The sequence below is a fragment of the Orbicella franksi genome, chromosome 15, assembly GCF_964199315.1.
Source record: "Orbicella franksi chromosome 15, jaOrbFran1.1, whole genome shotgun sequence".
Taxonomy (NCBI): domain Eukaryota; kingdom Metazoa; phylum Cnidaria; class Anthozoa; order Scleractinia; family Merulinidae; genus Orbicella; species Orbicella franksi.
Genome location: NC_138159.1, coordinates 11,831,646 through 11,846,200, shown reverse-complemented (window position 1 = coordinate 11,846,200; position 14,555 = coordinate 11,831,646). Strand labels below are relative to the sequence as shown.

The 14,555-nt window shown below is 39.2% G+C and overlaps 1 protein-coding gene across 3 annotated transcripts; it reads right to left on the bottom strand.

Annotated features, from left to right (window-relative positions):
- Positions 1–431: 431 nt before the first annotated feature.
- LOC145469841 (uncharacterized) lies at positions 432–13,375 on the bottom strand. 3 transcript variants are annotated; one of them, XM_081453643.1, is made up of 5 exons: positions 11,150–13,375; positions 10,763–10,823; positions 4,393–4,614; positions 2,646–3,909; positions 432–1,736 (listed from the first exon to the last, which is right to left on the bottom strand). In XM_081453643.1, the coding sequence occupies exons 3-4, from the start codon at positions 4,564–4,566 to the stop codon at positions 2,662–2,664; spliced, it is 1,422 nt and encodes a 473-aa protein (XP_081309769.1). In that variant the 5' UTR covers positions 4,567–4,614; positions 10,763–10,823; positions 11,150–13,375; the 3' UTR covers positions 432–1,736; positions 2,646–2,661. The 3 variants fall into 3 exon arrangements, with proteins under 3 accessions (XP_081309769.1, XP_081309770.1, XP_081309771.1); XM_081453644.1 differs by lacking the exon at positions 11,150–13,375 and having other exon boundaries at positions 10,763–10,862; XM_081453645.1 differs by lacking the exons at positions 10,763–10,823; positions 11,150–13,375 and adding an exon at positions 10,321–10,752.
- Between the last annotated feature and the right edge of the window lie 1,180 nt (positions 13,376–14,555).

Below are 14,555 nucleotides of genomic sequence, written 5' to 3'. Positions count from 1 at the left end.
TCGAGGCCCGCCTAGCCGGGGTTGTATCGTTTTTCATTGCCTGTACAGTTAATTGCCTTTGGTACAGGCTTTGTACCGTTAAAAGTGACAATAAAAAGCCAAAGCAGTGAAAAGTCGCAGAAAATGTAAAGAAATGAACGCAGGCTTAAAACGCACGTGCATAGCAATTGTTTTGCTCATTAAACCTTTTGATTGATCAGGCACCGTACCCGTGATGTGTAGTAAAGCCGACATCGTAGAATGACGCCATGGCAAAATTTTCGCGGCAAAGTGCAGAGTGGTTGCAATCATGAACACAATCTAATTAGGTGTGCTTCTCAACTTAATCCAATACAGTATCTTCAGTCTGCTTTTTGTGTTGTATGTCAAATCATAATCTGCCAGCTTGTCAGAGGAACGGTATAATTCCAATGACAAACAGGAAGCTCTGATGAAATAACTAATAAAAAGAAACTTGTTCTCCAAATATGATAATATTCAAAATTTATTTCTTTTTGTTATAGCAATTTAATCAGTACAAACGCAAGTTCCTATCGGTTTTCTAAAGTCACTCTTTATCTGCCTTGGACGACATGAATATCGCTTTTAAAATTGCTGCCTGGTACATGTAGCATATCACGTGAACTTGAATCTAACCTGCGATTGGTTGTTGGCTTCTTTTAGTATCGTTTATTAATTTAATGCCTATCTCGGCCTCTGATTGTAATCAATGCAATGTTTCGGGATAATTACTCAAAAACATCCTGTGCATGGAGTTCTGTTCCCTACAATATCGATATCCACCCCACAAGTATTCTTTCAATTCATTCAATCAAATCAATCAGTCAGTCAATCAATTAGTCAATCAATCAATCAAACAATCAATCACATCAATCAATCAAATATATCAAGCAATCAATCCATCAATTTTTATGTGCCGCTAAAGTGGTCATTGGTTGCCTAATCTCCCAAGTCAGGGGCTCGTGTCCTAAACGATGAATAATGATTAACAACTGGCAGCTCTCAACACCAGAAACTCGACGATAGTGTGTGAATTCTTTAACGTCCCCACCAAACATAATAACGAAGCTACTGGAGACGGAATCCGCGGTTAATCCTCATTTTGTGATAAGGTGTATAAGCACAAGGGGCTACCCACATGTACTCATTGCGAGCCTATTTTTATTTAAAGGCCCCCACACAGGTAAAGGAAATACTACAATGAAGCCCTAAGTTCAGTTTTCTTTCAGTTTCGTTTAAGGTTACCCCAAAGCTTCGCGGGTGTCCTACAGAGAAAAAAAATCGTACGCGCGCTGTTTTCAAGGAAACTCCCACAAACTAGATATCAATAGAAAGGTTATGAAATGCAGAATTCGACAAAATTATATCCTTTTTGCCGATTGCTTTCCTAAGGCGTCACAAACCGTTAACGCCAAAACGACCGACTAAAATTCTGGCGAATTAATCGGGTATCAAATGCGATCGTTGATGCAAAGTAACTGTGCAGTGTTAATCACAAAGCATCAGTCTTTCAAAGGGTGTCAGCATTTTCTTTCATTTCTATTGGTTATCTTCTTATAGATCTGTCGAGTTACACTATCGAAAACTTCGCATAGCGTATTGCGTTAGAGGCTGCCACGAGAAAAGTATTTAACTTAAACTAAACTAGATTAAACTAGATTAATCTTGTTGAATCTACATAGGGTTTAAATTCATCAGCCAGATCAATTCTTCATTGCGTCGATACTTGCCGCAATCTAAAGCAAAATGAAAAGAAAACGTTAGTTCACATTTAATGAAAAGGAATATTAGAGTCATTCCTCGATGATGAGGACGCAGAGCGCAGCTTCATGGGCAATATTCCTTCCCGAAAGAATACGCACGAGATCTAGCGTTAAACTCTACCCTAACGCATACGGTCAGACCACTCAAATTGTTAAATGGATTGCAAAATGTTTCGCAAATGAGACCTTTTTGACCGATATTTTTGGACCTCGTTAACAGCATTTCCAAATTTGTCGGTCAGAGCGGTCTCATTTGCGAAAAATTTTCATTCCAATTTAAAATTTGCTGGTCTGAACGGTCAGTCCGTGTAAATGGAGAGCACTCCATGCCCTTCTTTAGCACATTCGCTATACGCACCTGCTTGCGAGAGGCTCTCACCCTCCGGAATTAAAACATAAAAGTAACGCGATTTCATGAGCAAGGGTGCCTCTTTTCACAACACTTGCTAATAACATTTTATTGCGACTGGGTGCACTTTTTGGGCTTGATTCCTATATCAACCAAAACAATATCGTTCACACGTATATGCAGTTTGCTGTCACTTTTAAGCCTTTACTAACACGAGATGGAAGAACTCTTCCTTTAAAATTTTGAATTTGTGTTAAAGAATGAACAATTCTGCGAAGTTTCCGCTTTGTCCCATCGATCTCAAGTTAGTACTAAAGGGCTAGAGCTTGCAAATCAACTCTGACAATGACATTTCTGGCGATCTACCAAATCTAGAGGGAGAGTATAATTTTGAAATGATTCGTTTGCGTTTTACTGAAGGTAAAACCTTTCATAGATTTTTATTGATATTAATTAATATTAATTAATGATATTAATTAAATAAAATATAGTATAATTAATTAATATAAATGGGAGCATCGCTACCCTCTTACCTTTACTTGTGCTCGTTTACTTCGTGCGTTCATCCTTGAGCTTCTTCTCTATCAGCTCAATGCCAACATGGGCTGCTTGAAAAACATCTTTCACGTCTTGCATATCCTGTTTCTTTTCCTTCGCCTCCTTCAACTTCTCCTGTTTGGCACTCAATTCATTCTTCTCATGCTCTACCTTTACCTCAGCTTGCTTCTTCTTCAGCTTTTTTTGGCTAAGGGTGGTCTTCTTATTGTTTACGTCGTCTTGAGCTTGCTTTTTCTTTTTCACTGCTTTGCTGCGCTTTGCGATTGCGGCTGTGAGAGCTGCAACTGCAGCGGCTATCGCAGCTCCAGAAACAATACCACCAATGATCGTCCACCAATCGGCTGCTTCGGAAGCATCCGCTGCTACTTCGGCTGCGGTTGCTGCAGCAACTTCTTCAGCAGCTGTCGCTTCTGCCGTTTCTGCCGCTGCCAAAACTTCCTCAGAAGCTGTGACTTCAGCCTCCACACTCTCCACTTCTGACGCTGCTGTGCTCACTTCGCTTTCTGCGGCTTCCATTTCCTGACTTATTGCTTTTGTTTCGGTGGAGAGTTGATCGACTTCTTCCTGCGACTGGCTTAATGCTCTTTCAACGTTGAAAGAGATTCCCTTAATCCTGCCAATAACCGTAGAACTCTCGTCCAAAAGTTCGCCCAAAACATTTTGAGGAAGTTGCTGGATGATTTGCGGCAGATTGTTGTAACTCATGTAGCATAGAAGAGCGGCCAGGGCTACGGGAACAGGGATTTTTTCCCACTGAAAGTCGGGATCGGGTGGGGGGAAAGGATCCGGTTTTGGATCCGGTCTATCGTTGTCCTTTCCGAACAGAGGTCTTAACGCCCATTCCAGTGTGCGGGTAAGGGACGCGGTCTTGTTTTCTCCACCTCCCTTTGATTGCTTATCTTCAATCGTGGCTGCGACAGATATCGTCACTTTCTGCGTCCACTTCTTAAACGTCGTGAAGCCGGGAAGCAAAATGCCTGCGTCTTTGAAAAGTGGATCTTCGTATAATATGACTGAGCCTGTCAAAGTACTCTTCGTTTTGGGAAGAGCTTCGGAATCTGACTTATCGAATTTCAAAACATTTGGCTTGGTGTCTGACCCTGTTAACTTGATGGTAAACCGAAGTGGCTGTTCGACGTCTACACTTGCCGAAAGACTAAGCTGTTCGCCATTGTTAAAGGTGAAAGACTGTTTGAGGATGTTTACGCTACCTCCAAAGGAAGCCGTTCCATCTTTTACCTTAAAAACAAAAAACTTGTTCAAATACATAAGCGTAAATACATAGGCGTATTAGATCGTAGCAGCTCAACCAAATAACAGTGGTGTTCCCAAAGCATGCCCTTTGCTAAACAAACACCGGGTGCAAAACGTCAAACACCGGGGCAAAACGTCTACGCATGCGCCAGCGTGAAGCATTTCCAAGCTATTTTTGGGTACGAATGACTGACAACTTGTAGCATAATTCTGAACCTTGGTGCAACCATAAAACTATGTGGTGCAAACTTTTGACGCTAAAAAAAGACTTTCAAACTGAATTTTTTTTCGCGCCTACCCAGTCTACACTGGTGGGCGAACGTATTGTTTGTTCGGATCTAATTCTACGTTTAATAACTCTCCGTCCCCTACGCATGCATTACTATCACCTGCATTGGCGGGCGTACCTACTGTTTGTTTGGACCTAACTCTTAGTTCAATAATCCTCCGTTTCCTGCATTACCATACCTTGACTGTACTGCTCACTCCACCAATAGTTGCCTGACTTCCTGCCACGCCATTAATTTTAACTCCAGGAAATATTGTCATCTTTCCCGTTACTGATTTTCCGTCTGTTGACAATTTTCCATCTAATGGATCCGGTAATGACACATCGAACCCGGGTAAAGGTATGGATACCATGACGAGAAAATTTACAGGAAATGGCCAATCGTGAGGAAGTTAATATTCCTAGAATAAGAAGAAAACAGTCAATATGATGTCGAGCCAAGCAAGTTTAATCCATGAATACGTTTTTAGGTGGCAGGCAAAATTTTGAAATATGGGACTATTTCTATGCTCTTCTTTGAGCTCGTTTGCCCGCTTGTTAAATTTCTATGTTGATTTGGAGGCTGGGAGTTTGTTTTCTCTGATGCAGCGTAGAAAATTTCTTTTTTGGTCAAAAATATCGAAATGAAAATGTTGTCAAGGTGAAAAAATTCGCCAGCGGCAAGCGGATTTTAAGTACCCATAACACCAAAATTTTTATTTTCTCATTTGAAAGGCCATATTAAATGACGAACTTCTGCGAAGAATTTTTCGATTTGCACTAAAGATGATTTCTCCGTCTTTTTTTGTGGCTACTGCGAATGCCTTCCGGGAAGGCGTAGCCACTGTGTCATGGTGCTGTAATTAAGTCCGTAAATTCGCACAGGAACCCAATATTTCTCACGTTTTTCAATTACGCGCTTTTACCTTTGGCAATTTGGTCGGGTTTAGTTCGATGTTTGTTCAAAGTCTTGTCTCTTCGGAAACCAGGGATAGCGTTTATAAGCTAAAATCTTTTACTCCTTTTAAGGAAACCTACATAAAAGATTACCCTCTTGACGCTTAGTTTCTATATGTTATCGATCATGTGTTGATACTCCTGAATGTTAGCGGCATCAACTTTTGCAGAATTGTCTCTGGTGAACAGCCTTTACGATTAGGATTCGATAATCACCTAGCTTAACTTTGTGGACGGTGAATTACGACTAAATTTGTTGACATTGTTGCGTCGATGATTCATTTCCTCTTAAGTGAAACACAAATTCAATGAAATGGCAGACATTTTTCACTGAATTCGCGCCTCTAAAGATTATTTACGCTCCGCGTTTTGCAGTGGTTTTCCTTTGATATTTCGACACGCGCAACCTACAAGATGCAGATGGTGAATTCTGTCGTGAACAAATGTCGTTCAAAGTTAATTTCGTTTTTATTCAATAAAGCATTCGTTTTGAAGTGATACGTTTTCTCATCATCGATAATTCAACTTTTCGCATGAAAACAGGAGTTGCGAGATTTCATCGTGATATCAATTGGTTGTACCAGGAGCCATAATTAGGGATCCCGATTGTGGCTCCTGGTTGTATGGTGTATTTTTCACATGCCTGATATGGAGTTACGCTTTCAATATTTGCTCGAATTGGGTCGAAGACCTACGGAAGTCAGTTTAGTGAGTCAGTTTACCTCCCCCCCCCCCCCCCCCAAAAAAAGAAAGAAATGAAGAAAACAACTCATCGTCTTGGGGCGTTGCTCCTGAAATCAAAAGAAGCGTTACCCTTCTACTCTTCGGGGTGGGGGTGGGGAGGGGTTGCCTTGGCACAATAATAATAATAATAATAATAATAATAATAATAATGATGATGATAATAAAAATTTTGAGGAAGTGGGAGATTGTGAAAGAGACAAACATAACTGAACGACCACCTATACCAAAAGATCCCAGGCAATATATTAGAATAACAGAGCTACCGAAGACCGTCCTCCTTGGAACTGCTCACATACTTAGGAGGACTCTATCCATCAAGTAATCCAGCAGACTTATGACTGCCCTAGGCTCATGGATTGAACTCGGCACCATAAGTTAAAAGCGGCAAGACTTTAAGGACTCATAATAATAATAATAATAATAATAATAATAATGATGATAATCATAATAACTGTTTATTTAATCACCATTGCAGTCAAGAACTGAATTACAGGGATAGAATACAAGCTTCAAAAATTTATACTACCTAACAATACGATGTTTATACACTACTAAAAATTTGATTAAAAAAAAAAAACAGGGAAAATTGTTAGCTTTTGCACACTGTGCCCTTGATTGAAGGTAATAAATGAGCTAGAACGCTTCGTACGGCACAAGTTCTTGCTATTACATGCCTTAGTATTACTGGTTGTCTCACAACTCCCAAAGATTGCCACCTCTGACCATAATATGATTTTGGCGAGACCAAAGTTAATTACAAGCGTGCCTTCCCAGACTCGTAAAGTGAAGGTTAGAGATCTCAGGAACAGCGCGTGGCGCACTTTTGGGCGTTGGTTGACAACGAAAGACTGGTCGCAGGTCCTCGAATTTACTTAATGCCCGGAAATATTCCAAACGTTTATTACGGAACTTCAGAATGTAGTTGATACCTTTCTGCCATTTAAATCTATCCGTATATACCCAACTGACAGATCTTGGAATACAAAAAAAATTAAAATGCTTATAAAGAAGCGCCAAACAGCCTTTGTTCATGATGGAAAAGATTCCGCTAATTACAAAGTTTTAAGGAACAGGGTCCAGAAAGAGATTAAATTAGCTACGTATCGCTACTACAATCACAATGTCGCAGATCTTGAAAAGATGGACGTGAAAAAATGGTGGAGGCAAATTAAATCTTTAACCGGTCAAGATATCCAACATGAATGGTTTCACTAGTTTTTAGATGAAGACTGTAAAGATTTAAAGTCCTTAGCCAACAAGGGGAATAATTTCCATGTTAGTCTGACGGATGGCCTTCAGGCCTTAGATTACTCCGAGCCAACTATTCAATCTGTTCCCCTGTTCTCCTGGTAACATTGAGCGAAGTTCAGGCATCTCTGTCTAGTTTTAACACTTGTAAAGCTATTGGTCCTGATATGATTCCAAATAGGGTCCGTAAAGAATTTGCACCTGAATTGGCCCCAGTTATCATAGACCTTTATAATCGGTCGTTAGTGGAAGGATATGTGCCTGACTTACTTAAGGGTTCCATCGTAAATCCACTACCTAAAGTGTTCCCCCCTCAAGAAATTAAATCCGATTTGAGACCAATCGCTCCGACATGTACTATCGTTAAGGTTATGAAGGATTCACAAGGAGCAGACTTATTGTACAAATTTCTGAGAACGTTGATCCCCGCCAATATGCCAGGGAAGGTCATTCTACTGTCGACGTCCTAATTTACCTTTTATAGGCTATTCATGAGGCTACTGACATTGAGGAATGCGCTGCAAGAATATTCTTTGCTGACTTCTCTAAAGGGTTTGATCTTATTGATTATACATCCTTTTGGAAGTGTTCGGTATCCACTCATGTTCAGCATCCCGTCTGTTTTCAAATATTTCCCTGCTACAATAATGATTTTTGCCATTAATTTCACGTTGTACCAGTCTTCATCACCAAATTCACTTTTTACAAGGACTTTATGTCCATCTTTCCATTGTTAGAGACAAGCCTTAGCAAAGACACCATGATGGCAGGCAAAACAGCTAGAGCACTTTTTCACTGTCTCTATAAATTGTTTTTAAATGTCGATAGCTCAACGTCGTGCACATTTCACGTAAAATAGTCTGTTCTTTTTACGTTGTATTCAAGTTATTATTTTCGATAAAAAAATTGACATTGACAACAGCTGTCTATTTTACCACAACTACCAGAATTTTCCTTTATTGTTCAAATTTTTAAACCACGGTGGGGTTTAAATAACAATTGCGAGAATTAGCAAGACAAAAAAATCGTGCAAATCACCTATATTATACCAAAATAAAGCTAAGCAGTAGCCAAATGCAGTCCTGGACTGTATTTTATTTTTAACTTGTTCAGATCGTCCGCCATTTTGAAACAGCACTTGTCTTTGTCTGCTCTCAGATTCTATTCAATTATGACGTTAATTGAGGAACTTTTGACGTAGATTAAGGAAAACGTGATTTTAAAAGTGCTTTCAAATCCCAGAGAAATTTCGTTGGAGGCAATTAAGTCAAGGAAAAGAAAGACTGAAAGGTGCCTTTGTGTTGGACTTAACAATAAACAAATAAAACACGGCAATAGGCGTTCCTGAATTACGTCACTGCGAGCCAATATTGTACTGATGAGCGCAAAGGGTGTGTCAAATAGAAATGGTCTTCATGGCCGGGGTTAAACAAATTCATAGAAACTTTCCGTTTTGTTCAAATCGAAAAATTCTTTCGCAGAAGTTGATTTAATTAATATGAAATTTCGAATGGAAAAATAAAAATTTTGATTTCATGTCATGGGCACTCTAATGAAGCGGAAAACGAGCTTTAACGCCTATTCGCTCGCTTTGGCCTCACACATTTCGGGAATGAGAAAGTCTGATGGATTGTTTGTTTCTTGCGCGTTATTTTTCCGCGTGCAAGCTAAATTGCTTTTAACGTTTTAACAGAGAAATGCAAATTGATCACTATTCATGTATAGAAACAAAGATTTTTTCATGCTGTTCATACCTAAATCAGCGGGAGAGACAGGAAGATCGAGAAGATGTTATTGTGAACGACTGAAATTTCAAACTACGTGGATAGTGCACGTTAATTGCACGTCATTTATCTGTGGCGTGATTTATCTGTGAGCCACGAATAAATCTCGATATGCACATGCGTACTTGAGAAATTGGTAGGATTTTTTTAAAGATTTTCTGTTATAGAAAAAAGGCATTTGAAGTGTCATGACTTGACCTTGTATTTTACAGATTTCATTTTGTTCCTGTCTGTCTCGCTGTTATACCGCGTAAGTTTTACACGAACAGTACAACAGTTCAGAGTCGTGGAACGTGCTGAATTCGAAACTTTCTTGAAATGTCTGAAATTTTCGAACCGGTTTGATTTTTTTACACCTTTTGTATCAGATTATAAGCACTCTGAGATGAAGGAAAATAAAAAATAAATAAGCTTTCAAAAAAATTTGGACGAAACCCAAATTCATACTGACAAAATATGTGAATTTGCCCCCTTGGCTTCCCATAATACAATGTAGTATCTATCTCAAAACAATAGAATTCAAGATGGCCGCTGTATCCGTAAAAAGGTCTATTTGTGGCTCTTTCTTTAAAACAGTGCTCTTCCAAAAAAGTCCTCAGTGAACAATTTTCAAAGTTAATTGAACACAATGTCATTCCATCGACAAAAAGTTAGGATTCGCGTCATCCCGACTGATTCTCTGAATCGATGGCCACTGAAGAACTCTGATCGACAATAACGTACTTGGTTCTATGAGCGATCATGAACTTGGAAGCGATCGATCAAGAGAGATAGGAACCAAATCTTACCAAAGCATTATTTCCAACTAACCAGAAGCAATTTTTAGAGACCATTAAGAAAACAAGCAAGTCCTAACATCACTACTTTACACACACGAGGAAACGACACGCAGCTGTATAAAAAAACATGATCAGTCATGAGTTGTATCACAGTTCTAAAAAAAATGGCAGAACTAGACCCTGAACTCGCGATGAGATCGGTGGAAAGCAGAGCTGAAAGCGGAACTCATTTCTGGATCTTTCGATCAAAGTGCATTATAACATAGCTAGTAAATTCGTGTAATCAAATTCGCGCTTCACTGACATTCCCATTGAACACGCTGAAGACCGACCGCGTTAAACTACCGCCTTGAAAGTGTTATAAAACAATTGGTTCATGCGTCAGCTGTGCGTTCATACAGATATGAAAAACTTGGGAAGTTTGGAGAGCAATCAAGAAGCAAGACTTGCTCTTGGCTATGCCTCGAGCAACTCTTACGCATCTCTCGTGCTCTCCAAACTTTCCGCGTGCTTCATATCTCTATGAACGCACGCTGACGCATGAACCAATTGTTAAATGACCATGACGATGACAGTGACAATTCGCTTCGTAAAACTATTCATTCGGGGAATTTACCTTTCACTTGTGTTTCCCAGAGTCTACCTCCAATTCACAACATATCAATGACGTTTGTTTCGTAACCGGATCACATGAACAGCAAGTTTTTTCCTGGTAACATCACGCGCGTACAAAAGAGGTATAGTTCAAAATTATTTATTCTCAGTAAGCTCAACCGCTATCCACCCATCTCAAAACACCCTGCTGAAAATGGCCATTATAGACAAGGAAAGAAATGCCTTTATAAAATAATTGAAATAGTTCCAGTACTTACTGTCAGCAGTTCTTAGGTGAAACCCTCAAAAAGCAAAATGCGCGTTATTATACAAAGCTTGGTGGGCGAAAACAGCTCCAGCTTAGATCTCTTGTAACTACAAACGAGTGTATTTAACGGAACGTCTTCTGCAAATTTTAGAACCGATTAAGAATTTTTGTTAAAACTGAGGTCTATATTCCTTACCGTCTCTTGATTGAAAGAATCCTTCCCTGATATCCTTCACAGTAAAGAAGGAATGTATAACCTAAAAATATGTCAAAAAAGATAGAGTTTAATATGTTAAAAATATAATCGAACATTGAATTGATTGGAACAGCCATACCGCTAAGTACAAGTGCTGAATTTTCAAGTCATAGAAGAAAATGTCTTCCTTTTAATGAGGAAAACAGAAGTACAAACAAACATAGAAACCGGTTGTTGGTGATCGATGGTGAAGAATATAAACTGTATATATTGGACGAGCGATTTAGTGAACACTGAATGAGAGCAACTCCAGGAATAAACAACAACATTCTGCGGTAACAGTAATGGGTTTTATGCTCTTAACATAATTTTCAGGTAATCACTCACCACTTACTCCAAAATCTCACTTCCAAAATAAACCAACGACAAAAGTGGTAGGATTATGTGGTCAACGCCAGTGCAAAGCGGAATAATGTGAAAGCGGAAATTGTTTCCAAATCTCTCGATCAAAGTACAATGATTGTGATTGTCACGCGATCTGTACAGGCCCGTAAATTATCCCCGTACCGCAAATGATGCCCAGATAGTACCGTAAACGGGCCCCTAGGGCCAGTTTCTCGAAAGCCCCGGAAGCTTTTCGGGTTCGGAAAGCCATTTTTAGTTCATCTGCATCTAAAAACGGAGAAGTGTATACGCCTGAAACTTCTTGTATGAAGTGAACCTCTGTTCATATTAAGAATATGTGAATAAAACAGCTCTGTAATCATAAGGGATTTCGCTATGGCTTTCCGGTCCCGAATCGAAAAGTTTCCGGGGCTTTCGAGAAATGGGCCCCTCTACACCATGATTAGCTTCGTTTGAATTATGCTTCGAGGACATGAATGGCTGGTCGTACGGAGTACAAATGCGGAGTACTGATCCGTTGAATGAAACTCTGTGATTTCAAGATATAAACTGCCAAAATGATGATATAAAACTGCCAAAATGCCGATAGTGCTTGTGAGTACTGGCTATTGCATACAGTGAATACTAAGAGTCTAATGCGCGCTTGATATGCTAATGTGATTGTACTTTTACTAGCAGCCAGTAATTAAGTATCTATCGAACTTAGGTACATGTACATGGGTATCTGCAGTGAAATTTCGATTACAAAATCGTTGTGCAATGAAGCTGACTGAGTCGCAGTATACACGTTCGTAATTTAAACAGGCTTCACCAAGGATGTCGATGCCTCCCCAATAATGGCAGTTAGCAGTGCTTTAGTTAAACAATCAAAAATGTCGAGTTTAAAACTCGACATCTACGCACTGACAGCTTCGACCTGAGGCCGGTGAATTTCGGGGAAGCTTCGTAAATGTATAGAAAAGATTATCACAGGCTATACCTGCAATTTTTATGCATGTCGAATAAAATTTTTCTATTAGTTGATTCAGTTTGCTCAAGCATAACAGAAATTAACATCCTCGTACATTAATGAGATAAAATGCAGCTAGCACCGTGACAGAGCCCATCGATCGATCTGTATCGACTGCTTGTAATGTAACGTCTTGCTTACATTTTAAGACTCCTAAATTACTGTTTAGTTGCTCTTCGCTTTTAGGCCCCGTCCACACTAATCCGAATTAAAGAAGGCGAAAATGGAGTTTTTTTAACTGAACGCTCTCCACAGTGGGGAAATTTGAAAAAGCCGGCAGTGTGTTTTTGTGTGGACGGAAAATGCTGACCTCACAACAAGTAATGTGAGCATACTTTAACAAACATTTTCAGCGTTGACAGTGAAAACGATACTAAAAACCTTACTGTTGACGGAAAACATTTCATTCGTTGTCAATGTAGATAGACCGTTTTAAAATTAAATCCGGAATAGTGTGTATGAGGCCGTCTTTATGGAATTATGAGTTTTACAATCTGAAAGAAAAAACAAAAACTCAAACAAAACTTTACATTAGTTTTATTCATTTATTCTATCGCCACGTACATGCACTGACAACTTCAAGCACAAAGCCAGGCAGACTCTGTGTCCGTATCTTGAGTAAGTAAACTATTTTCACTTGGATAGTAAGATCTCATTTGAAGGTCGGTTATTCTTTGACTACTCTCATTCGCGTAAAAGCCGCATCATGACTATTTCTCAAATTGGATAACTACGTGGTCTTGCGTCAAACATCTAATAGGTTATTTAGGCTCTATGGAAAAAGTTTGCCACTGACTGTTGATATTTTATTTAGGCCCCCTGGGATATTCTCAGACCCTTATATACGCCCATCGCATGTAAATCTCGCTCATCTCGCAAGTCTACCCTACTAGACGGCTGCAGCAAGTTTTTTCTGGCTTAATTCTCTGTGCAATCCGATCATATATTGCTATAGAAATAAGACGTTTCGCAAGACATGCAAGGAGCTGCTTAAAATGAAGTGCACAAACTTGAACGAGGAATAAGAAACTGTCACAAAAACATTGGTATGATCTCGATAATCCGGGATCGAGCTTAAAGAATTTATTAACATTGCGTTAAAATAAAAAACTTGCTTGGAAATTGATTTAGGGAGTTTTCGGTTTCTTTAAATGGCGATTTACTGTTTAGGCACACTTTAAATTTTCAGGAGAATAAAACAAGATAGCTTACATATCCATGAATCGACAGGAAAATAAAAAGAACTGTAATTTGGAAGATGTCAGAGATTTGACGCATAATATCTGAACTTCGTGAGGGTTCCTTTTTTTAAAATATTACCTTAAAATTTCTCAACTAACAGCGCTCTATTTAAAGCACAACATTTTTCTCTTACATTGGGAATTAAATTCCTCAACGAATTTGACTGATTTATTCTGAGCAACTCAAACTGAAATAAATCAGTTAACGACAGCTGCCATTTTCAGTATTAAAGCACGAAAGAAAAAAACTATATTTTAACCTAAGTTTAATGACGAATGATAATAAGTAACATTTGTTTCGGTGTTTTGTTTGTGTTTGAATGTTTACCACTTAAAAAAATGCCACTTCAAGAGAACTTGACCAAACTTTAATTTGTAGTTTTGAAGTGGTGATTGTTCGTTTGACAATATGGTACCCATTAAAAGAAAGTTTGCGAAATGTTACTTTGCAACTTGACAAATACAGCTTGGTCCTTTACAAAATCGTCGATTGATGTGCTTTGCAAGATGGTACTTTGCGTTACTTAACAAAATGTCACTTTATACTCCATGAAATATTACTCGATGAAGTGACTGGTACTTCGGGAAACTACGTGTTGTGTTTATTGTTTTCACTCTAATTAATTTCCCGGGAGGTGACCATGTAAGGCATATTTCGTAAATAACATTTCGTTTTGTGTCAAAAAGGTGGGTATCGCAAACGACCGCAAAGCAAACTTCGAAAACTTCGCCATGAACCTAAACGAATCTAAAGCGGGATCCTTGATTAAAATGTGTTCCACGAACGAGATGGTTTGGAAGCAGGACTACCACGTGGAAAAGATTGCCTTCGCCATGACAGCAATAATCCTGAACATCCTAAGCTTTCCTGTAACGATCCTGATGAATGTGCTGGCGATAATGGCGAGACCTAGATTGCAAGGCAAATATAACATTCTGCTGGCCTGTTTGGCGGGAACAGACCTGTGAGTAGGAGCGGCGTCACAGCCGACTTTCATTGCGGGACAGATTTATGTCATAAAAGGTTTATCTCTAATTGAATACTGCCAATTGCTGATTTCCATAAATATTATAGCGGAGCTCCTGCGCGCCCAAGGCGAGCAAGTGGAGCACCATAGGCAAGAAATATGGTAACTCG